The sequence below is a fragment of the Lampris incognitus genome, chromosome 6 (genome assembly GCF_029633865.1).
Source record: "Lampris incognitus isolate fLamInc1 chromosome 6, fLamInc1.hap2, whole genome shotgun sequence".
Lineage (NCBI taxonomy): Eukaryota > Metazoa > Chordata > Actinopteri > Lampriformes > Lampridae > Lampris > Lampris incognitus.
Window position 1 is genome coordinate 18,442,904 of NC_079216.1, and position 24,870 is coordinate 18,467,773.

The 24,870-nt window shown below is 45.8% G+C and overlaps 3 protein-coding genes across 5 annotated transcripts in view; 1 reads left to right on the forward strand and 2 right to left on the reverse strand.

Annotated features, from left to right (window-relative positions):
• The window catches only part of prr5l (proline rich 5 like), a 32,451-nt gene extending 16,696 nt beyond the window's left edge, over positions 1-15,755 (reverse strand). For both annotated transcript variants that reach the window (XM_056281812.1, XM_056281811.1), the window contains exons 1-2: positions 15,555-15,755; positions 4,351-4,484 (exon numbers count right to left, since the gene is read on the reverse strand). In XM_056281812.1, the coding sequence (XP_056137787.1) occupies positions 4,351-4,469 (119 nt within the window). In that variant the 5' untranslated portion in view covers positions 4,470-4,484; positions 15,555-15,755. The remainder of the gene's footprint in view (positions 1-4,350; positions 4,485-15,554) is intronic.
• A 2,666-nt stretch (positions 15,756-18,421) lies between these two features.
• commd9 (COMM domain containing 9) lies at positions 18,422-21,575 on the forward strand. 2 transcript variants are annotated; one of them, XM_056282221.1, is made up of 6 exons: positions 18,422-18,484; positions 18,780-18,905; positions 19,114-19,253; positions 19,869-19,903; positions 19,981-20,088; positions 21,351-21,575. In XM_056282221.1, exons 1-6 carry the CDS (start codon positions 18,431-18,433, stop codon positions 21,485-21,487), a joined length of 600 nt encoding a protein of 199 aa, XP_056138196.1. In that variant the 5' UTR covers positions 18,422-18,430; the 3' UTR covers positions 21,488-21,575. The 2 variants fall into 2 exon arrangements, with proteins under 2 accessions (XP_056138196.1, XP_056138197.1); XM_056282222.1 differs by having other exon boundaries at positions 19,981-20,084.
• A 526-nt stretch (positions 21,576-22,101) lies between these two features.
• LOC130114074 (L-fucose kinase) overlaps positions 22,102-24,870 on the reverse strand; it is a 28,285-nt gene continuing 25,516 nt past the window's right edge. Inside the window, exons 21-23 of the mRNA XM_056281820.1 lie at positions 24,035-24,134; positions 23,721-23,944; positions 22,102-23,292 (exon numbers count right to left, since the gene is read on the reverse strand). Coding sequence (XP_056137795.1) covers positions 23,212-23,292; positions 23,721-23,944; positions 24,035-24,134 — 405 coding nt within the window. The 3' untranslated portion in view covers positions 22,102-23,211. The remainder of the gene's footprint in view (positions 23,293-23,720; positions 23,945-24,034; positions 24,135-24,870) is intronic.

Here is a 24,870-nt window from a genome sequence, read left to right on the forward strand (position 1 = left end):
TTGGATATATGTGTTCTTAGTTTGGATATATGTGTTTAGTTTGGATATATGTGTTCTTAGTTTGTATATATGTGTTTAGTTTGTATATATGTGTTCTTAGTTTGTATATATGTGTTTAGTTTGGATATATGTGTTTAGTTTGGATATATGTGTTTAGTTTGGATATATGTGTTCTTAGTTTGGATATATGTGTTCTTAGTTTGGATATATGTGTTCTTAGTTTGGATATATGTGTTTAGTTTGGATATGTGTTCTTAGTTTGGATTTATGTGTTTAGTGTGGATATATGTGTTTAGTTTGGATATATGTATTCTTGGTTTGGATATATATGTTCTTAGTTTGGATATATGTGTTCTTAGTTTGGATATATGTTTTTAGTTTGGATATATGTGTTAAGGTTTGGATATATGTGTTTAGTTTGGATATATGTGTTCTTAGTTTGGATATATGTGTTCTTAGTTTGGATATATGTGTTTAGTTTGGATATATGTGTTCTTAGTTTGGATATATGTGTTTAGTTTGGATATATGTGTTCTTAGTTTGGATATTTGTGTTTAGTTTGGATATATGTGTTCTTAGTTTGGATATATGTGTTTAGTTTGGATATATGTGTTCTTAGTTTGGATATATGTGTTTAGTTTGGATATATGTGTTCTTAATTTAGATATATGTGTTTAGTTTGGATATATATGTGTTCTTAGGTTGGCTATATGTGTTCTTAGTTTGGATATATGTGTTTAATTTGGATATATGTGTTCTAAGGTTGGCTATATGTGTTTAGTTTGGATATATGTGTTCTTAGTTTCGATATATGTGTTCTTGCAGTTTTTTTATTGTCATTGTGTTGCACTGCTGTGGGCTGGGGGAAATGATGTTGTTTCATTTCATGTACACAAGTGCATGAAGTGAAATGACAACGTGTCCCTGATTCCTGATTGCTGATCTTATCTGTTGTACACACTGAAAAGAACCATGGTGACTCTAGACATTTCAGACTCTCCGCTAGTCTCAAGTTTTCATATGAATCCCTCCCAATCCATCTCTGCCTTGCTGGTCACATGAGAGTTTCTCCAAGTAAAACATAACGTTTTAGCGATGAGTGAAATATGGGGCCTTGTATATATATACGTGTGTGTGTGTGTGTGTGTGTGTGTGTGTGTGTGTACATGTTTAACTATCCTAATGTTGCCCAAATGTCCTCATTAGGATAGAAAAACCAGAAACCACCTACCTTGTGTGGCCCTTTTAGGGGTCCTCACAAGTAAAAGGGTCTATTTTAGGGTTAGGACCTGATTTCAGGGTTACGGTTAGAATTAGGGTTAGGTTAAAGTTAGGGTAAGGGTTAGGAAATGAAAGTAGTCAATGAGGAGTCCTCATAAGGATAGTGAAACGAGTGTGTGTGTGTGCGTGTGTGTGTGTGTGTGTGTGTGTGTGTGGTTCCCCCCTCGAAAACACGAGAAAAGGATGGGGACCTTGGACGTAAGATCCGTAAGACTCTCTCTCTCTCTCTCTCTCTCTCTCTCTCTCTCTCTCTCTCTCTCTCTCTCTCTCTAACACACACACACACACACACACACACACACACACACACACACACACACACACACACACACACACACACACACACGTCAATTGGCAGCATGCACCCTGGCATTAGTGGTACTCAAACACACAGCACATGCTCCGTGCATGCAGGTAGATCGGCTGTGAACCCTTGCAAACTGTCTGCTGTCACTGTTAGCTTGCTGCTTTCTGTCACCGGAGCTAGGTGGTGCCAGCAGGAGCAATTAAGTTACGTTACATGTTAGCAAATAACGTGGAGGTATTTAAGGTTCGGTTACATGTAGGCTGAATTAAGGTTTAGCGTAAATGAAAATAACAGGAGACGAGGTTACGGTCCCCGCTAACCAGCATTAGCTCCCCTAACCCAATTCCCCCTCGGGGATGAATAAAGTATTCTGATTCTGATTCTAAGCAATAAACCTTGATATAAACCGGGTCACCTATACAGGCAAACACACACACACACACACACACACACACACACACACACACACACACACACACACACACACACACACACACACACACACACACACACACACACACACACACACACACACACAAATGGTGAGTCTGCTGCAGAACCTCATTTTTAACGGCAGCTATTACACGTTTTACCCCTAACCTGTACATAAAGGCCCAGCCTTGGTCCTTACCTGGACCGTTAACAGACGTTAATCCTGGGCTGATCTGATCTGATTTGCCCAGTCTAATCTTATTATGAGCCTAACCCTTCCTCACACCCCTCGCCCTGAACACAGCCTTACTCCTCTTGAGGTGCAGAACGCACAGACACCTCATCATTTTCATACATATCACCATAGCTTGATGGCACATGCAAATACAAGTAATATGGGCGGATGCAGGGCAGACAAACAAAACATGTATTGTGTGAAACAGAGTCTGCACACCACATGTCACACTCCCAAAGGCTGTTTATTGACACAAGATAAAGATGCTCGGCGGATCAGAACGTTAATGTGTCAACAAGCACAGAATGGGAGTGCAGCATAGACTGTGCAGACCGTTTATCCCTGTATGGATGTTTTCACTCATAACACGTTAAATCCTTAAATACACACGCACACACACACATGCATGAAGGGGTATGAAAGGGCAAAACTGTATGTATGTGAAACAAGGCAGGGCTAGAAGAGAAACTGGTGCTCGTTTAACCTTTTCCTAAAGAAATGATCATTTTGGGGTGTGCCACATTGTCTGCACTATTCAGCTGTCCAACAGCAGTTGTTTTGTCTATTGCCATCCACGCTGCAGGTTTCTTTTTTAGACCCCCCCCCCTTTTTCTCCCCAATTGTATCCAGCCAATTAACCCACTCTTCTGAGCCGTCCCGGTTGCTGCTCCACCCCCTCTGCTGATCGGGGGAGTGCTGCAGACTACCACATGTCTCCTCCGATACATGTGGAGTCGCCAGCCGCTTCTTTTCACCTGACAGTGAGGAGTTTCACCAGGGGGACGTAGCACGTGGGAGGATCACGCTATTCCCCCCAGTCCCCCCCCTCCCCACACGCCACGAACAGGCGCCCCGGCCGACCAGAGGAGGCGCTACTACAGTGACCAGGACACATACCCACATCCGGCTTCCCACCTGCAGACACGGCCAGACGGCTCTGTGCGTCACTGTAGTCCACTGACCTCTGGTTTGTACTGCAGCGGTCATACCACTTTCCGGTTTGTTGGCGTGTGCTATTGACAATGGTATATTTTTCGCGATGCCTGCAAGATTTACCATGGATAGATGTCAACAAAATGCACAGAATTGTCAACAAACGGTCACCTGCACCCAGCAAAGGGGTGAAAAGTTTCAAGTTGTACTTGAAACTTCTTGTAATTATGAGGGTGAGTCTCCTCATCCTCATAGTTGTGGACGTAACTTGATATGTACAACTTGAAACTTTTCACCTGTTTGCTGGTAGGCGAGTTATTTAACAACCCCCTGTTGTTCGTTAATGCAGGATTACCATTTCTAGTCTTCAGTTGTATACGGCCAATTATCGCACTCCCCCCAGTTCCCCCTCCCCACCGAACAGGCGCCCTGACCAATCAGAGGAGGCGCTAGTGCAGTGAGCAGGACACATACCCACATCCGGCTTCCCACCCGCAGACACGGCCAATTGTGTCTGTAGAGACACCCGACCAAGCCGGGGGTAACACGGGGATTCGAACCGGCGATCCCCGTGTTGGAAGGCAATGGAATAGACCGCTACGCTACCCGGACACCTACAAAATGTTTATTGTGGACATCCCATGACCCACCCGGACCCCTGTTGTGGCCCACTTGTCAGTTACGACCCACAGTTTGAAAGCCACTGGTGTAAATAAGTGTTAGTCTAGTGCCAGTCTTGCTGTGAGTCTTTCTAGGTAAGAGATTTAGCTAAGTGATTGCAGTGTAATGTAATGTGAGCATGGCTGCACAATAAATACAAGTCACAGTACAGACACAATACCATACAACACAGTACAATACAATAGATACAGTTCCATTATCCTAGGATGATGTTGCAGTTTCAGCTAGGTCAGGATGCTGTGGAGAATCTCTGATCTTTGCATAACTGTCCATGACAATAAAGTCCTGTTATTCAAACTGACCAAATCAAAGCATTGGTATCTCATTGTGGCCCACCAACAGTTTTAAGCATTTTGACATCACTGAAAAAGAAATTAGATGGAGGAAGTTGAGTTTACATGGATCAAAATTCTCGTATTCAATGAGAACAAAACTGCAGTAAAACTTTTTGTCTGTGTGTCAAACTCTCTGCCCCTCCCACCTGTTCCAGACGCTGGCGTTGGAGAGCTGCAGAGCCGGGGAACTGGCGTGGAACCGGGCCAGGTCCGACAGAACCGGAGAGCTCATAAAACGAGGCCTGGGCCGTCTGAACGATCCCATTCTGCAGCCTGGCTGCTGTGGAGAAAAGGAAATACTTTTAACTGAAGCTTGAACTGAATTGGCCTCTCTCTCTCTCTCTTTCTGTGCTCTATCTCGACAGCTCTGAGAGGATGGAGATGAGGGTAAGAGCTGTTTTGAGAGTTTCAGAATGAACAACCATGCCCACAGAAGGCACGTGCAGTCTAACAATTGTCTGTGACAACAGGAGCAATGAGGATCCCTCATTGGCTGAAAACATCTCGCTGAAGAAAAGCGAGAGCAGGGGAATCAAACTTAACACCTAGAGAGAAGTCTGACTCATTTAAAGACACTATCTGCTTTGTTTGGTAGAGGCAATAACATCTACTTCCTCTCAACCACAAGCTTCCTGTTTCACTGCACTGACCCAAACACCCAAACCTCGCTGTTGTTTACAGCGCACACTGCTGAGCTGTGATGAGAGGCTTGCAGCACTGTACCACACAGTTTGAATTAGCAGATGCTTTGACTCTGTGCTACATGAAGATGAGCTTGTGCTGATGCTGATGGGAAGTAGCTAAGAGGGATTGCCTAATGGGCCTCAGTCATTGGATCCCCCAGTTAGCCTTATGACTGTGTGTGTGTGTGTGTGTGTGTGTGTGTGTGTGTGTGTGTGTGTGTGTGTGTGTGTGTGTGTGTGTGTGTGTGTGTGTGTGTTGTACAGGGCGTGTGTGATGCGTCAGTGCAATAGCACTGGGGTAGTAGTGCTTGTAGTTAGTGCATGCTGCTTCTGCTTGCTACTTTCTGCTTTCAGCTACTGCCGCCAGCTAGCCCTCCTTTGTGGGGGTGAAAAGAGGAGCCGAGTGCGTAAGTCTCCCCTGCCGGTACATAGCCTCTCTACCGCCAAGACTTCTGCAGTGCCTCCTCATGGTCACACACGGTAACTGGGTACCTTGCGGTCCCTGGCTAAACTGTAGGGGATCTCGGAGCTACAGTGGTCCCCAGAGATCTAATGCGCAGGCCCATTTGAAGTGGATACACCCTGGCATTGACCAACCACTGTCCCACTGCCTTGTGGGTAAGTCTAGGATGACAAAGGCTAGGGGAGCACACCCTGAGAGAAAAGCAACGTGCATGACGGCGCACGATAGGCGGCCCTCTGACAGACTGGAGCTCCGGCAGCCTCCTGCAGCTGTGGAAGAGTGCTGGTCGGCTTGGGACCCCCTTGCCACCGGATCCCACCCTCTCACAGTGCAGAAGGGCTGCTGGGACATGCACACCCCCAGTGGCACTCTAAATAATCTCTTTAAGCAGGTATCCACCTCTGCCTCGGTGAGACCAGCAACCAGAATATGGATCAAAGTCTGGCGGCGATGGGGTGTCTGGTGATGGGAGCAGGTACAAATGCACTGGGAGCTCCTAATCAGACCCCTGGACACCAGCGGCACAAGGCTATTCATGGTTGCCAGCAGCTGGGTTTGAGTGGCAGCTGCTCTTGGCAGACTCCTGTGTGCCTGAGCAGCCCTATTAGGAGCCACACTGCTCACCCCAACTGGGGAGGGGCCTAGAAAAGGTGGCCTAAACATTGCCCACTCAAAACATCCTGGATAGGCTACTGCACCTATCGGGACATTCCACTCTCCGGTCGAAATAAAAGAAAGAAAATAATTCCTTTTAAACTGGTAACATGGACCATAAGAACTCTGATGGACATTAATGCCGAAAGACCTCAGCGAAGGACTGCACTCATTGCAGCGGAACTCAACCGCTACAATATTGACATCGCTGCACTTAGCGAAACCAGGTTCCTGGATGAAGGCTCCCTGAAAGAGGACACCTACACCTTCTTCTGGAAGGGATACCCTGCAGGAGGACAACATCAGCATGGTGTGGGATTTGCAATAAAAAACAGCCACCTACCAAGACTCACTGAAACACCGATTGGCATAAGTGAAAGGCTCATGTCGCTCAGGATCCCTCTGGCCAAGAAACGCTATGCCACCCTCCTAGGTGCCTATGCACCAACACTACCATCAGAGGACGATGTAAAGGACTGCTTCTACCAGTCACTAGATGAGGCTCTCCGTCGTATACCCAAGGAGGACAAGATCTTCATGCTGGGCGATTTCAATGCCAGAGTGGGGAAAGACAACAAGGTGTGGAGTGGTGTCATTGGTGGGCATGGCATTGGGAAAGTCAATGCAAATGGACTGCGCCTGCTAAGCCTCTGTGCTGAGCATGGCTTGACCATCACAAACACCCTCTTCCAATTAAAGAATAAGCACAAAACATCCTGGATGCACCCACGCTCCAAACATTGGCACCTCTTGGACTACATCATTGTGAGACACGCTGATATAAAAGACGTCTTACTCACTCGTGCAATGAGAGTTGCTGAGTGCTGGACAGATCATTGGCTCATCATGACCAGGCTCCAGGTGGAGGCTGTTCATCTCCAAAGGTCAGGAAAGAAGAGGCTTGACTGTACCCGGCTAGAAAAGGCTGAGGTCCAGAACAATCTCCGCCTCTCTCTGGCTGAAAACCTGGAAGACATTGAGCTTCTCTTGAGCACAGATGATTCCATTGATAGGAAATGGTCTTCTGTGAGCTCCAGACTCTACAAGGCAGCATCCCAATCCATTGGTTACAAGAGCAGAAAGCACCAGGGCTGGTTCAATGACAACACAGGCACAATAACTACCATACTCAAAGGCATGCATAAAGCACACAGTGCTGTCCTCAACAATCCCACAGCAGCTACACTCCGGCAACAATGGCAAGCACCCAGGAGAGAGGTGCAGTCAAAATTGCGTGCCCTGCAGAATGAGTGGTGGATATCGAAGGCAAATGAAATACAAACCCATGCCGATAGAAATGATATGCCCAACTTTTATGATGCAGTGAAAACCATCTACGGCCCAAGAAACTGCTCTGTCTCCTCCCTGAAGTCTGATGATGGTACCACCCTCATAAAGGACCAGAAACTCATCACAAAAAGATGGGGAGAACATTTTGAGACTCTTTTGAACCAGCCCTCCCCAACAGATCCCTCGATCTTAGATGAACTACCTGTCCGCCCCACCATCCAAGACCTTGACCTTCCACCAACCTTTGAAGAGGTTCATTGTGCAGTTAGGTCGCTGAAAAATAACAAGACCCCTGGCCCTGACAGTATCCCTGCAGAGATTTTTTAACAGGGAGGCTAACTCTGCACCTGTAAACTTTTCCTGTTCATCTCACACGTATGGAAGAATGGAACTCTCCCTCAGCAGTGGAGGGATGCTAATATCATCTCCATATATAAAGGCAAAGGAGACAAGTCCCTCTGTGGTAACAGCCGTGGCATTTCACTACTGACTGTTGCTGGAAAAGTCCTGGCCAAACTCATGCTACACAGGCTGGTAAAAAACATCTCAGAGGAGCTGTTGCCTGAGTCACAGTGTGGGTTCAGGAGGAATAGGAGTACTGTTCACAGCACGGCAACTCCAGGAGAAGTGTAGGGAGCAACATCAGCACCTCTTCATAGCCTTCATCGACCTGTCAAAGGCTTTCGACACAGTCAACAGGGACATCCTATGGAACATCCTCCTGAAGTTTGGCTTCCCACGAAAGTTTGTCAACATCCTTCAAAGATTTCAATCTGGGAATGATGGCACGTGTGACCATTGGAGGCCAGGAATCCGAGCCCTTCAGGGTGTGCACCAGGGTACGTCAGGGGTGCATCCTTGCTCCAGTTCTCTTTAACATATTCCTCCTGTGTGTGACATTGCTGCTCCGCAAGGAAATCAGGAAGGACAGTGGGGTTACTGTGGACTTCAGACTAGATGGAAACCCATTTAACATCCGTAGGCTCCAAGCGGTCACAAAAATGACATCTGAGCACATCATCGAGTTACAGTATGCAGATGATTGTGCAGTTGTGGCCCACACATCCGAGGCACTACAAGCTACCCTTGCAGCTGCTGCAAGGGCATATGGTAGGCTGGGGCTCTCCATAAATGTGGCAAAGACTTAAGTAGTATGCCAGTGGGCATCTCCATCTCATTTACCAACCTTCGCCATCTTCGACAAAACACTTGCAACAGTGGAATCCTTCAAATACCTGGGCAGGTTCCTCTCTGACGACTGCAGCAACGACAGGGAGATACAAAACCGGATTAAACAAGCGTCATCCTCTTTTGGCAGACTTAGGAGAAGGGTCTTTCAAAACAAATACCTCAACCTCCACACCAAAATATCTGTCTACTTGGCACTTGTCATCACGACTCTCCTCTACAGCTGTGAGGCATGGACCCTGCACAGCCGCCACCTCACGATGCTTGAGGCCTTCCACATCAGATGCCTACAATGCATCCTGAGAATAACTTGGCGTGACCGAGTGCCCCATACTGAAATACTCTGCAAGACCAACTGCCTCAGCATGGAGGCTACTGTCACCCAGCACCAACTTCGATTGCTCGGTCACGTCATCAGGATGCCAAAGGCGCGCTTACCACGTAAAGTGCTGTATGGCCAGCTACATCTTGGCCGCCGCTTGGCAGGGGGCCAGAAAAACGGTACAAAGACCAACTGAAGACCATCATAAAAAAGTGCGGCCTGAACCTGAGCCAGCTGGAGGACACTGCTGCCCAACGCTCCATCTGGCGGCAGCTCTGTCAACAAGGGGTGCAAAAGCTCAAGAAGGACCGCGGTGATTGACGGACCAGGAGACGTCTGAAGAGACATGAAGCCAGTACCACACCTACACCCCCAGCCAGTGATTTCACCTGTTCTGTCTGTGGCAGACAGTGTGGATCACGGATTGGGCTTTACAACCATAAGAAGACTCACAAGTGACAGAGGCAGGATTGTCATCATCGGACCCGACGGACAACCTTAAGCAAAAGCAAGCAAAGTGTGTATGTGATGGTCAACTCACAGTAACACTAATCAATACAGGAAGTGAATTAGAAATATTTACAGACTTTTATCATGGTCGTGATGTTCACTTCATTAGAGGAGCTTGAAAGAATGGCTGCTCTGTTAGTAGGATTGAAGCTCTCATTTGTGTCTGGTATAGTCTGGTATGGTATGGTAAGTCTGGTATAGAACAGACTAGAACGAGAAAGGCGGTCATTTTGACCGTTTTTGATTTTCAAAGTTTAATAACGTTGTGGGGGGGGGGGGGGATACAGACCTGCCGCCCCCTGAAAGCTCCTAAAATTGCATATAGTGGCATTAAAATGAGTTTTAGATAAATTGCACCAAAAAAAGTTATGATAAGCTCTACCTAAAACGGCCATGACCTGTCAAAATGACCGCGTGTACATTGCGCGTCATCGTGCGCGTCATGCCTGTTTATGACGTGTTTGGTCGCATAATTTCCTTCGCGAAGTTCATTGCGCTGTGCTAAAGCACACTAGCGTTCTCCAGTGAAGAGAAATAGTCGAAACTTAATTTTTGATTATTGCCAACATGTCTGCTTACAGACGCTGTTACAGACCCACCATGACTACCACCGACGCGTTGCAATATTTACAGGCATTGGACAGCGGCCATTTTAACCCAGCCACTGAGGATGCACAAGCCAGTGCATCCTTAGTGCCGGTCCCAAGCCCGGACAAATGGGGAGGGTTGCGTCAGGAAGGGCATCCGGCGTAAAATCTTTGCCAAATCAAATATGCGGATCATAAATAAGACTTACATATTGGATCGGTCGAGGCCCGGGTTACCAACGACCGCCACCGGTACTGTTAACCAGCAGGGTGTCGGTGGAAACTATGCTACTGTTGGGCGAAGGAGAAGGAGAGGGGGAAAGCATGTCCAGAGGCAGCTAGAGAGGAGGAAGGGTAGGCATGTGGAGGTGAGAGTTGGAACTTTGAATGTTGGCACTATGACTGGTAAAGGGAGAGAGCTGGCTGACATGATGGGAAGAAGAAAGGTAGGCATACTGTGTGTGCAAGAGACCAGGTGGAAGGGGAGTAAGGCCAGGAGTATCGGAGGTGGGTTCAAACTCTTCTACCATGGTGTGAATGGGAGGAGTAATGGGGTAGGGGTAATTCTGAAGGAAGAGTATGTCAAGAGCGTGCTGGAGGTGAAGAGAGTGTCAGACAGAGTGATGAGTATGAAGCTGGAAATTGAAGGTTTATTGCTGAATGTTATCAGCGCATATGCCCCGCAAGTTGGGTGTGAGATGGATGAAAAAGAAGAATTCTGGAGTGAGTTGGACGACATGGTGGAGAGGGTACCCAAGGAGGAGAGAGTGGTGATTGGAGCGGACTTCAATGGACATGTTGGTGAAGGGAGCAGAGGTGATGAGGAGGTGATGGGAAGGTATGGAGTCAAGAAGAGAAATGTGGAAGGACAGATGGTGGTCGATTTTGCGAAAAGGATGGAAATGGCTGTGGTGAATACATGTTTCAAGAAGAGGGAGGAACACAGGGTGACATACAAGAGTGGAGGAAAGTGCACACAGGTGGACTATATCTTATGTAGAAGGTGCGATCTAAAAGGGATTGGAGACTGCAAGGTGGTGACAGGGGAGAACGTAGCTAGGCAGCATCGGATGGTGGTCTGTAGGATGACTTGGAGACCAAGAAGAGGAAGCGAGTGAAGACACAGCCGAAGATCAAGTGGTGGAAGTTGAAGAAGGAAGACTGTTGTGTGGGGTTCAGGCAGGAGTTAAGACAGGCACTGGGTGGTAGTGAAGAGTTGCCAGATGGCTGGACAACCACTGCAGAAATAGTGAGGAAGACAGCTAGGAAGGTACTTGGTGTGTCATCAGGACAGAGGAAGGAAGACAAGGAGACTTGGTGGTGGAATGAGGAAGTACAGCAAATTATACAGAGGAAAAGGTTGGCAAAGAAGAAGTGGGATAGTAAGAGAGATGAAGAAAGTAGACAGGAGTACAAGGCGATGCAGCGTAAAGCAAAGAGAGAGGTGGCAAAGGCAAAGGAAAAGGCGTATGGTGAGTTGTATGACAGGTTAGACACTAAGGAAGGAGAAAAGGACTTGTACCGATTGGCTAGACAGAGGGACCAAGCTGCAAAGGATGTGCAGCAAGTTAGGGCGATCAAGGATAGAGATGGAAATGTGCTGACAAGCGAGGAGAGTGGGCTAAGAAGGTGGAAGGAATACTTTGAGGGGCTGATGAATGAAGAAAATGAGAGAGAGAGAAGGTTGGATGATGTAGGGATAGTGAATCAGGAAGTTCAGTGGATTAACAAGGAGGAAGTGAGGGCAGCTATGAAGAGGATGAAGAGTGGAAAGGCAGTTGGTCCTGATGACATACCTGTGGAGGCATGGAGATGTTTAGGAGAGATGGCAGTGGAGTTTTTAACTAGATTGTTTAACACAATCCTGGAAAGTGAGAGGATGCCTGAGGAGTGGAGAAGAAGCATACTGGTACCGATTTTCAAGAACAAGGGCGATGTGCAGAACTGTAGCAACTACAGAGGTATAAAGTTGATCAGCCACAGCATGAAGATATGAGAAAGAGTAATAGAAGCTAGGTTAAGAGGAGAGGTGATGATCAGCGAGTAGCAGTATGGCTTCATGCCACGAAAGAGCACCACAGATGCGATGTTTGCTTTGAGAATGTTGTATGAGAAGTATAGAGAAGGCCAGAAAGAGTTGCATTGTGTCTTTGTAGATTTAGAGAAAGCTTATGACGGAGTGCCGAGAGAGGACGTGTGGTATTGTATGAGGAAGTCAGGAGTTGCAGAGAAGTATGTAGGAGTGGTGCAGGATACGTATGAGGGAAGTGTGACAATGGTGAGGTGTGCGGTTGGAATGACAGATGGGTTCAAGGTGGAGGTGGGATTACATCAAGGATCGGCTCTTAGCCCTTTCTTGTTTGCAATGGTGATGGACAGGTTGATCAGGCAGGAGTCTCCATGGACGATGATGTTCGCGGATGACATTGTGATCTGTAGCGAGAGTAGGGTGCAGGTTGAGGAGAGCCTGGAGAGGTGGAGGTATGCACTGGAGAGAAGAGGAATGAAAGTCAGTAGGAGCAAGACGAAATACCTATGCGTGAATGAGAGAGAGGACAGTGGAATGGTCAGGATGCAAGGAGTGGAGGTGACAAAGGCATTTGAGTTTAAATACTTGGGGTCAACTGTCCAAAGTAACGGGGAGTGCAGTAGAGAGGTGAAAAAGAGAGTGCAGGCAGGTTGGAGTGGGTGGAGAAGAGTGTCAGGAGTGAGTTGCAACAGAAGGGTACCAGCAAGAGTTAAAGGGAAAGTTTACAAGATGGTTGTGAGACCAGCTATGTTATATGGTTTGGAGACAGTGACACTGACAAAAAGACAGGAGGCGGGGCTGGAGGTGGCAGAGTTGAAGATGCTAAGATTTTCACTGGGAGTAACGAAGAAGGACAGGGTTAGGAACGATTATATTAGAGGGACCGCTCAAGTTGGACGGTTTGGAGACAAAGCAAGAGAGGCAAGATTGAGATGGTTTGGACATGAGTGGAGGAGAGATGCTGAGTATATTGGGAGAAGGATGCTGAATATGGAGCTGCCAGGGAAGAGGAGAAGAGGAAGGCCAAAGAGGAGGTTTATGGATGTGGTGAGGGAGGACATGCAGGTGGCTGGTGTGACAGAGGAAGACGCAGAAGACAGGAAGAAATGGAAATGGATGATCCGCTGTGGCGACCCCTAACGGGAGCAGCCGAAAGTAGTAGTAGTAGTAGTAGTAGGACAGCGGCCATTTTAAATTGTTTGAAAGATAGCATTAAAGTTGTTAAAATGTCAATTTTGGTGTCAGTCGTTTCCTAACAGACACACTAACATATGCAATGCATTAATATCTCAACTGAGTATTAATCGATATAGAGTTTAAAATCGTGGGCGGTCATTTTGACGGCCCACGGTCGTTCTAGTAGTTTTTAAGTTCTGGTCATTGTTTGGGACTGTTTCAATATTTCTTTTCTTTTTTTTTTTTACATTTCACGTTTTATAGGCCTTGTTCCGTTTGGTAGAGTAGCAATATGTGTTTCCCGTTTTGTTTTTCAGGTAATATTTTCACTTTTTCAATTTTGCTATTCAAGTTGTTTTCGACCATGTCTCTCTGAAGTTTAAAATGTTTAAAAGTAGTATTATAGTTGTTAAAATTTTAAATTTGGTGTCAGTCGTTTCCTAACAGACATACTAACATAGGCAATGCATTAATATCTCAATTGGGTATTTATCTTGACAGAATATAGAGTTTAAAAACCGGCGGTCATTTTGACCGCCCATGGTCGTTTTAGGTAGGAGTGAGGTCCCGGTCGTTCGATGTGGGTTGGGGGATGGGGGCATAAGCATAATGAGGTGGGACAAACACCCCCAAATTTGAATGCTGCAGTGACGTGCACACATACGCGCACACACACGGTCCCATTCCCACGCACTGACGTGCACTCCCTGGCACGTTCTGAAATCACACTAGAGTCAGTTTCAGTCATCTGATCAAGCGCCCCCTCCCCGTGTACCCTGTGCGCATGCGCGCGCACATTGTTGTGTGAGAGAGTGAGATGGAGCTTGAGGGAAAAACAGACAAAGAGGTAGAGAATATTAAAAAAAATGAAATAGAGAGAACACTGGAGCAAATAAAACATAACCCCCCCCCCCCCGGGTCCCCTATTGCAGCGCCATACACGCTCCACTGAGGGTTGCCAGGCAACACTAAATCAGTATTTAGTGACCTCCTCTTGCTTTGGCACGCCACAGGAAAAGAAACAATGGCATGTTTGTGTGCGCGCCCTCCACGGGAGCGTCCAATGTGCTTTTGGTCTTAACATCACAGCAAGGAATTGTGGGACATGCACCGGCGCCACGGAGAGCCAATCGGCCACCTGGTAGACCTGGACTGTGACATGCACCCACCTACCCACCAGAGAAACATGCTGTCATCAGATGCAACAGTGCTGAACTGCAGATTTACTTGTGTAAATGCTTCAGCTTCTCGGAGGCCCAGGAGTGTGTAACTGGTAAATTTAGTTGCATTTGCTGAGTGTTAGTGAGTTCCCACAAGTCTGCTTTCTAATAAACAAGAGCCGGTCAACGGAGTCTGTCTACTGTTGTTTGAAGGCCCATGATGTCCTGACCCCCAAAGACTGCCTGTAAACTGATGTCCTGAAGGCATTCATAATTGGCAAATGTGCCATTTGAGTTGGCTTGTATAGTCTATTTTGATTTGTAGTTTTTGTTGGTATCACTATGACGGAAGTAGAAATTACATCTAGCTTCTTTTAACCAGGCCGAAACGAGCCTCTTCTCACTTGGTAGCCTTACTTGGAGGTCTTATCACACAGATCAGCTGATAGATGATAGATGATAGCTCCGCTGCCCCTGGCTGTTCAGCAACAATAACTGGTCATATGTGTGGAAGAAGACGACTTTGCAGATCCTGATTCTTCACCGTTCTCCTTTGTGGGTTTGGACTGAACCCCTAAATTATGCTGTGTATGAGCCCTGCGTCGGTGGAGCTTATTAGTTTGTGTGTTGTTTAGGCAGCAAAGTGTAATCCGATAAAAGAAGCCCCTTGTCATGAGAAACTACTCAGTGAGGTTAATGCAATTATGGGCAGGGGCCAGAGAGATGGAGGGGGGGCAGAGAGAGAGAGAGGGGGGGGGGGAGAGAGAGAGAGGGGGGGGGGGAGGGAGAGAGAGAGAGGGAGAGAGAGGGGGGGAGGGAGAGAGAGGTGGAGGTCTTTACAGTTTACTGCCACTTGTCCTCTTCCATTGAAGGGGACGTGTTGAATCAGTCTGGCAGAGGACGGGCCCCCCTGAATAAAGTAGCAGCCACGTTCTTTACCCGGACTCGTTAGACTTTCCATCAACCAGGCGTCCCAGACGTCTCCTCAACCCGACCAGCTACGACACCTCCAGCCGCTGCTCTGAGGGGGACGTGCTGAGTCGTGTTACTGGCAGGTGGAGATCGTATCACGGTGTGTTTAAATGCCAAGTCTGAAACCACCGAAAAGTGTTCATTCTTAACAGACTGACTCAACTTCTGCCGCTGCAAACCGGCAGAGGTGCTGAGACGCGCAGGCAGCGTGCAACAACTAGCGGACTCACAAGTCCCTTCGGAAGACGTCTGCAACACACACGTCTACATCTCATACATCCTGGCAAGACACAAACCGAGGGATGAATGAACTTACCCCTCTGCAAAGTCACTTCCGACCGCTGTCCTTCTTCTGCCAGAGAAAGTGTAGTCCTTGGGGCGACCAAACCGATGGGGAAAAGCAGCTCAAGTGCAACTGGAAGCTCCCTCATTCACTCTTACAGTGAAGCGCCCGAGCCGAAGAACAACTGTATTTTCTAAATGAACTCATCCTAAAAGACAACTTTCCCCCAGCCGCGTCCCCTCTCTTAAACTTAGACGTGAAAGTATAAACTTATATTTCATCCCACCTTGTTGTACCGTCGCTTCTGCTGCAGACGCAGTCACACCCCCGCCCCTCCGCCGCTGAATGGTGGTGAATGGTTGATCTCGTGAATATTCATGAGGTAGTCGGCGAATAGATCAGCGGATAGCTGCGTGAAGTTTAACTGGACGGAACTGGACCCAAACGTGGTCTGTGATCTGTTTAAGTCGATGGCTCTTTGAATTATACATAACATACTATTAAGACCTGTACTGATATTACTTTTTACAGATGAAGGCCATCGATGGATAGTCTTTATGCCACACAAGAAGAAAATAAAATAAATCATGGTGTATTGATCTAACACGGAACATAAACCCTGCTATAGAAGACATGTTTTGCTTGGTCTTTGCATTATGGAGGCTTGTTGTCTGAAAGTGATGGAGCGGCATATTAGTAATAATAATAATAGTTATGGACAGAGAGCAGCATAGTTATTCTGGGGTGGCACCGGTGTCTCTTGGCCAGAGGCTGCCATTCTGTGTTTACCTGTCAGTTTGACACACCAGCGTGAAACTTGGTGGGTATGGGACCGAGCAAGAGTTCCCCCTGAAATACTATAAATGAGCACAAAGCCTTCTTTGCCATTTTTAGAGTACTACAATGGTAAAGCTGTCATCACCGTAGATCTACAATATAATAACAATAATAATAATAAACTTTATATAGCACTTTTCTAAACAAGGTTACCAAGTGCTTCACAGAACAGGATACAATTGTGCTAAAAACTGTACATGAACTTATTAGCACGAAGCCTGCCAACAACAACAGCAACAACAACAACAACGACTACTTACCGCTGAGTTTAGAAAATTGTAAACTATCTATAAAAGCAGACAATCTTATCATTCCATAAAATGAGCAACAAAAAAACTGGCAGAAATGGATAGATACATAAACAAACAAAATGTAAAAAGACATAGTATATAACAACTTGATTGTTCTCTTACTCAGAGGTGTTGTGGCCATTCCTAGGAGACCTCCGGTTTATCTCCGGCTCTGCTCATCGGTACAGCTTTTCCACAGAGGCTATTACTTCTCTGGCATGGACTACCAGATACATCGTAATATCAAAATGATGTGTGTGTGCGTGTGTGTGTGTGTGTGTGTGTGTGTGTGTGTGTGTGTGTGTGTGTGTGTGTGTGTGTGTGTATATTAGACATGTGAGTGTGTGTGACTGTTTCAGCAGGGCACACAGACAGGAAGGAGTGTGTGAACTGAAGAGGACGGTGGGCCGTGGACACAGAAGCCTGTGTCCACGGCCCACGTGTGTTGGTCTGCTGTTTTACAGTGTATACATAAAACATGGGGAACTTGCCCTCCAAGTGTAAGCTTATGATGTCAAACCTAGCCCGGGGGGGGGGGGTAACTTATTATTTGGTGCAAAATAAACAAGTACAAAGTAGAAATGCACACAAAATAAACAATTACACACTCTGACTTTTATTCACTCCCATCAGAAAGTAGGCTGATCAGAAAGGGAAATTAAAAACTCATATTTATAGCTGGTGTTTAATTCATAAGAACTACATAATGGCAACGGCACTACTGCCCAATAGAGTGATATGTGTAGACTCCTGCCAGGGTCTAAGGACAGCATGGTGTAATGCTGTAAAGCCCCCTGAGGCAAATTAGTAATTTGCGATATTGGGCTATGCAAATAAACTGGACTTGACTACTGTCTATACTGACTCATATGTATAGTCTACAGTCTGTAGAGTCATATGTTTAATCTACTGTCCAATTTGAATATGTATAGTCTATTTTTTGTAGTCAGCTGTCTAAATTGATTGATTTGATTGTGCTACAGACTATAGACTATAGTCTGTAGCACAATATGTATAGTCAGCCATCTTGATTGATATTTTCAGTAGAGCGATATGTATGTATGTATGTATGTATGTATGTATGTATGTATGTATGTATGTATGTATGTATGTATGTATGTATAGTGTACCGTATAGCAATTTGGTTGTAAAGTTTATAGTTTATATGTAAAATGTCAGTGTCTACAGTCTCTACTATATAAGAAGTATTTTGCACACTGCAGTCAACTGCATGTGTTGTTTGGTGCACATCCGTCATTGTTTATGAGATTCCCTTACAAAAAAATAGTATACTTGAAGTCTATTTTACTAAGTAAACTTAAGTAAACCTCAAGTAAAGTTCAAATGAAGTTCATGTACTAGTAGTATACTTGTAAGTATACTTAAGTATAATATTGTTTAGCATATCTCTGATATTTACTTAAGAGGTAAACTGAAAGTATACCCACTGATATTTAGTTTACAATAAGTATACTAATAGCACACTTGAATAAACTACTTTTTTGTTAGGGAGTGTGGTCCCTGTACAGCACCATGACCCTGGTTGTGTTAAGTGTGCAAGATCTGTCGTTACCTCCGTAACGTGTGTCCGTTCTGCGGTGTTTCGGTAACCTGTCTGAGGGTTTTGTTGCCTATAGAGCATGTGTGTCAGTATGTAGCCGGATACCGTCGCTATATAACGTGCAGCAGAATGCATTATAGCGCTCTTGTTACGCTTTAGACGAGGCAAGACTCCGACTCCCATGAGCTGTCACGTGATAAGAGCGTAAATCACGTGCCAACATGGCTGCGGCTGTTTCCAATGAACATTTTTCCTCCTTGCAACTTCTTCTGAAGGTATTGTTTGACCTATTCAACCTGTTTTCAACATGTGGCTCGTCAGCTAAAAAAAAACATTGTATTTCTTTTACGCATGGCTGTCTGTTGTCATTTACCGTTCAGTCATGGACTTTTTAAGCTGCCGTTTCTCTGTCAAGTAGTAATTCAGCGCCATCCAGCTCATGTTTGTGAAGAGGAAAATCGGGCGACTTAACCGTCGTCATTATTAGCAACTGTGTTATCTTGAATGGTCTGACGCCTCCTCCTAACGGTGATTAAAACGTGTACATCTCCTCCACATCTGTCGCTGGAGGCTCCGTCGAAGGACGCTGTGCGGGAGCTGTGTGCTCAGAGTCACCGGTCAGCCGCCCCGCCATCACGACGGCTTGCGGAGAACACAGCCGGAACTCTGGCCATTTCCGCTACAGAGGCAAAACAGGTGTGTGTGTGTGTGTGTGTGTGTGTGTGTGTGTGTGTGTGTGTGTGTGTGTGTGTGTGTGTGTGTGTGTGTGTGTGTGTGTGTGTGTGTGTTCCGCTAATGGGGAAGGCAGTATTGTGCCCCAGCAGTAGCAGATCAGTCCTGTAGTTAAGGCTTTTTAATGATGATGATGATGATGATGACGACGAGCTGGGTCCTTCTTCTCCAGCTTATCCTGGCTCTTCACACCCTGTCCCACTACATCCTGTTCCACAATCTCAACACACCAGAGCAGATCCTAGCTCTGTTCCCCGAGTCCTTTCACAGCAGCCTGAAGAATCTCCTCACCAAAATCCTGCTTGAACACAGGTTGGTTCTACAGGGTACAGATTACCTCCGCCGCCACCACCACTGGTTGCTTGTTATGATGGTGATCTTGGACTGAGACTCGGATCTCATGTTGCTTCTATTTTAGCAGACACTCAGAAGTGAGTTAGAGTCAACAATTAGCAGATTTTTTTTGTGGCAATCTGTAGCTATTTTAGAGCACTGAAAAGGAACCACATAGCTGAGAGTGCACGCAGTGTCAAGTGCAATCAGTGTAAGAGCATAATAGGTAGATCACCGATTGTAATCCCCTACTGCAGTGGTTCTCAATCCAGTCCTCAAGGCACTAGCAGTAATGCTGGTTTTCTATTCTACCAGGTGGTTCTTCACAGTCACCCGTTACTCCAGCCTCCAACCAGGGAGGATTTAGACCTGGAACAAGTAAATGTAATGAACTACCTGTCAGAAAACCAGCCATGTGAATGGTACCTGAGGACTGTATTGAGAACAAACACCATACTACTACTACTTGAGTCACTGTTGGTGATCCACCTTCACTGCTTGGCTAAGCACTCCTGAAAATTTACTAAATGTAAATGCAGGCTTCAGTGACTGAGTCATACTTCTTCAACTCACAGATGGATTTTTATTTTACAGTCCAGCGTGGAGAACTGATGCTCTGAGTAGTCAAAGTAAGTAGGTTCACATTCACTCTAAATACTATTGTGTGCACGCATTTGTTTCACACTCACTTTTGTTTTATTCGTAGTCTCTCTCCCTCAGTTGAAGGAGTTGGACTGGAGGGTTGATATGATGACGGCCTCCGACTCCATCAGTCGCATGGCTGTCCCAACCTGCCTGGTACAGCTAACAGTAGGTGCAGGCCCATGTCCTTCATAAACCTCTAAAAGAAGACTATAACACTACAGTATTTACACTATCCATATAGAGAAATATGACACTGGCACCATATGTATAGCACTCTATAATAACACCATGATCTCTCAATATAAGTTATTATAAGACTTTGACTATTTCTTAGGAATGCAAGTGCAACATAAGTGTCTGTGTATTCGGGCCATTTCAAGAGACCTTCGCTATATTACCATTGTGCTTGTGTAGAACAATACAACACCATGGCCTCTCTGTAGAACTGTTTAATAACCCTTACAATAATCATGTTAGACAAAATAACATATTTATGATTAAAGGGCATAAATATATTTATGATTAAAGGTGGGCGGCGTGGTGGTGCAGTGGTTAGCGCGGTCGCCTCACAGCAAGAAGGTCCTGGGTTCAAGCCCCTGGGTAGTCCAACCTTGGGGGTCGTCCCGGGTCCTGTTCTGTGTGGAGTTTGCATGTTCTCCCCGTGTTTGCGTGGGTTTCCTCCCGCAGTCCAAAGACACGTAAATCAGGTGAATCAACCGTACTAAATTGTCCCTAGGTGTGAATATGTGTGTGTGTGTGTGTGTGTGTGTGTGTGTGTGTGTGTGTGTGTGTGTGTGTGTGTGTGTGTGTGGTCTGGCGGCCTGTCCAGGGTGTCTCCCTGCCTGCCGCCCAATGACTGCTGGGATAGGCTCCAGCATCCCCGCGATCCTGAGAGCAGGATAATTGGTTTGGATAATGGATGGATGGATGATTAAAGGTGTCAACCACTGAGTAGCAGAAGGTTAATTTCCTAAATAATCCTGTGACGTTTTACAAGGATTTTAAGACTCCAGTTTACATATAAAGGGCTGTGAAAACTTAATATGTACTTTGGTTACTGGTAACTCCCTTATCAAGTAAGAAAAACGACAAAAGTGCAGTGACTCGGCCCCCGAGCTACTCACACCAATAACCTCCAGTATCCAGGAACACGAGAACCACCAGGAGCTCTTCAGCTGTAGACATTAAAGGTTTCTTCAAGCACCAGTAGATGATATCTGGTATTGGAGGCGTTAAACATTTTGGCTAAATTTTGGTGTACCTCAGACCTCAGAGGGGTGTTAAAAAAAACATATTAAGCAGTTTGAAACGTTTCAGGGTCACATTTTAACTCAAAAACTTAAAGGAATACTTAATAGTAGAAATTAAGAAGGTATGGGGACACTGTTGGGTATTATGGAGCTTTGTTAAACTGCTGCCGTTTACTCTTAGATGGACGACTCAGACTCTCTGTCATCAGTGACAATGGAGTTGACCAAGGAGACTTTGGAGACCATGTTGGATGGACTTGGACGGATCCGGGACCAGCTGTCTGGGGTGGCAGGGCAGTAAATACACAGACACCTTAGTGCTGTGGAACTTGGGTTACTACACGCCCATCTTTTTTTTTGTATATATATATATATATGTTGACAAATTAAAAGATAACATGACTGACCTTTCGTGTTTGTATGTTAATTGCCATGATTCACCAGCAGTAATGACACCGAACAGAAACCAAAGTCCTTAGGTCCTGACCTCTGACCCCCACCCAATGCTCACTGACTGGATCCCCTGGTGGTCATGTGATAAATGTGACCTGTCAGCTGACCGCATAGCTGTCAACAGTCTGCTACTACTGTGGTGCAGAAGACCAAACAAATCCTCCAATATTAATGTTGATTACAATATAGATTCAATATCAATCACAATCTCTGAGGTGTAAAAACCAGGTCCAGAAAGTAAATGTCCAAACCGTGTATTTGCTCCAACCATGTTACTAAACCAGCTGATTTCATCAGCTAGTTTCCCCTACCTAGTTGAGTGGTGTTGACTAGAATCTGCTGGTGTAGTGCATGAGTGGAGCAAATACATGGTTTGGACTTTTATTTTCTGGACCTGGTTTTTACACCTCTGCAATCTATATCTCGCTCTCCTCACACAAAACCAAAATAGGCACTGGCAGAGATGTATGAGATTTCTGTACAAAAGGTTTATTTTGTCAACACTGTGAATACAGCTGAAATTTAACATTTTCTAATCGACCTGAAAAAAATCTCGAAAGTCACTTTACAAAATCAACACATTTCTTGCAATCTGTGACCATTAATTTCATAATCACTGCAATTATCTATACAGCTAGCCACGAGCTATTTGTGTGTGGTTATTTCTACTCCACTCCTCATTGGAATCATACTGAAAGGTGTAATGGCACTGTACAGGGCAGAAAACAAGATTTCCTCGTTTGTGACCACAACAGCCAGTTCTCTGAAAATCTGCCTTCCCACCATTCATTTGCGGCACGGTGCGGCATGGTGGACCGATGGTTACCGCTGCCGCCTCACAGCAAGAAGGTCCTGGGTTTGAACCCCGGGGTTGTCCAACCTTGGGGGTCATCCCAGGTCATCCTCTGTGTGGAGTTTGCATGTTCTCCCCGTGTCTGCGGTGGGTTTTCTCCGGGTGCTGTGGTTTCCCCCACCATCAAAATAAACATGCATGTTAGGGTTAATACTCCTGTCTGTGCCCCTGAGCAAGGCAATGGAAAAAGAACTGGAGTTGGTCCCCGGGCGCAGCATGAAGGCGGCAGCCCACTGCTCCTAGCTACACAGATCATAGCTAGGATGGGTTAATTTACAGTAACTGAATTTCTCCAAGGGGATTAATAAAGGAAACTTGATACTCATTTCACTTAATACAATTCGTGGTGGGGGTGGGGGGGCTGAAGGCTATTTCAGCAAGAGTTAGGTAGAAGGAAGGGAGAAGCCCTGGACAGGTTGGCAGTCCATCACAGGAGCCCACCAGATACTCGGATTACAACACTGTGTACTTGTAAATAAACTAACCAGCCGCTTTCCTTATTTGCTGTGTAGTCTACGGTCATCACTGTTAATGACATGAAAATATTCAAGCATATCCATTTTTCATAGGGACCGTTAATAAGATTTAGATTGCTCAGCCATTTACTTTCATCATTCAAACTGACAGAAGTCACACTTCAGAGATTAGTAATAAAACCCAACGTGTTATTGGCATGCTGGATAGTCTTGTCGGTAAGTCGCTGTGAGCCTGGGTTCACGGAGCTTACCAGGTCCTGTCAGAATGTGGGCTCAGGCCGGCGGCAGACTATCCCATCCATGTCCAGTTCAACGGAGTGAACACTGAAGTCTCCAAGACCCTATAAGGCAGATCAAATGGTCATAATGCTGACTTTTTAACCAGTCAATCATAATTGTAAGCATTTACTGAGTTTTACATCTTTAACCGGGGCTAGCTGAGGTTTGGTAACAAACCGGCATTAACAGGCAGGGGGTTGTTTTACTGTTTTACAGTGGAGTGATGGCTATGGCCGCTTTTGCAGTGTCAGAGTAAAGAAGCAAAGCAGCACATTGTTTCTGTATAGACAAGGTTATTTACTGTGTAACACTCTAAACTGGAACTCACCACAAAACATTTTTAATGTAATAATCCAATTTTGTTCTAATAGCGCCCATGTGATTAGTTATCAAAGAAGAAGGTTCTCAATGCAAGGGGACTCCCTGTCTTGTCTTGACATTACTTAACATCTATTTTCTTATTTCAAAGCATTTCTCTTTGCTGATTTACCGGCGTGTTGTTGAGGACCTGCAGAACCACGTGACCCTGTCCAGGCTGACGGGTCAGCAAATATAGGAATCCGCCCCCGCCGGCCCCTGCCAGACTCTGGCCCAGTGCCAGGGGCCTCAGGGCCTCCATCATGATTCTCACAGCGGCCGGCTCACAGCCGGGCGCCATCAGCTTCTTCTGCTGCCAAGAACGGTCCAGACAGGCTCCTAGTCTGGAGAGGGACCCTGGAAGGAGACAGGAGGGAATTGGAGTCTTGTGTCGCCCTGCTGTCTTTAATGGGATTCTGCTGACAGGTGGGGGCGGATGGGACTCACCCTCTGCACACGCCTGGGCACACTCCTCAGCGTTGGCCACCAGTTGCTGGGCGTTCTGGACTATGGCGGGGAGACGACTGTACCAGCTCCGCACCACATCCTATGTCACAGTCAATATTATCGTTAATATAACCAACATCATCATCCCTATACTGGCAATCCCAGATGCCACACTGACGAGACGAACTCAGTTCGGCACTTTTCTAAGATGTCTCTCTGTTTCCAGTGGGGCTGGGCAATATGACTAACAACTACTGATAGTTTTATAACTGCTGGTGACATACGATATATGTTTGTCAATATTTATGCATTCTCTCAAATGGACTGACAATCATTTTTTAGCAATAAGGGCCATTTTACATTAAACACATTGTTGTAATGCAAACTGGCTAAATGACATAAGATGCTTACAAACAAGAAGGTTCTGACTGTTCTCAAACGTGAGAGTACAGTTTTGGGAGAACTCCCTGAGAAATGAATTTACAATTTTATAAATTATACATGGAGTCAAAGATCCTACAGGGAAATGATCGTGATTTTCAACATTATCCCTATACAGACGTTGTAGGAATAAAAATTCATTAGCAGCCATAAATAACACTGAGCAGACTTTAGTGTGTGTTTGTGAAACACCGCTGACATCGTGTCCGCTGGTGACGTCACTGACAGACAATCTGTTAATATGGAAAAAAATGCATTTCGTTGTAATTCGCATTTTTTGCAAATTCTTACACAATGCGGCAAACCCTCCATGACTTTAATGAGACGAAGGAGTGGCCATGCTTGCTTGCTACTCTATCAACTGTCAGACTTGCAAGACAAGGAGGCGTCACAAG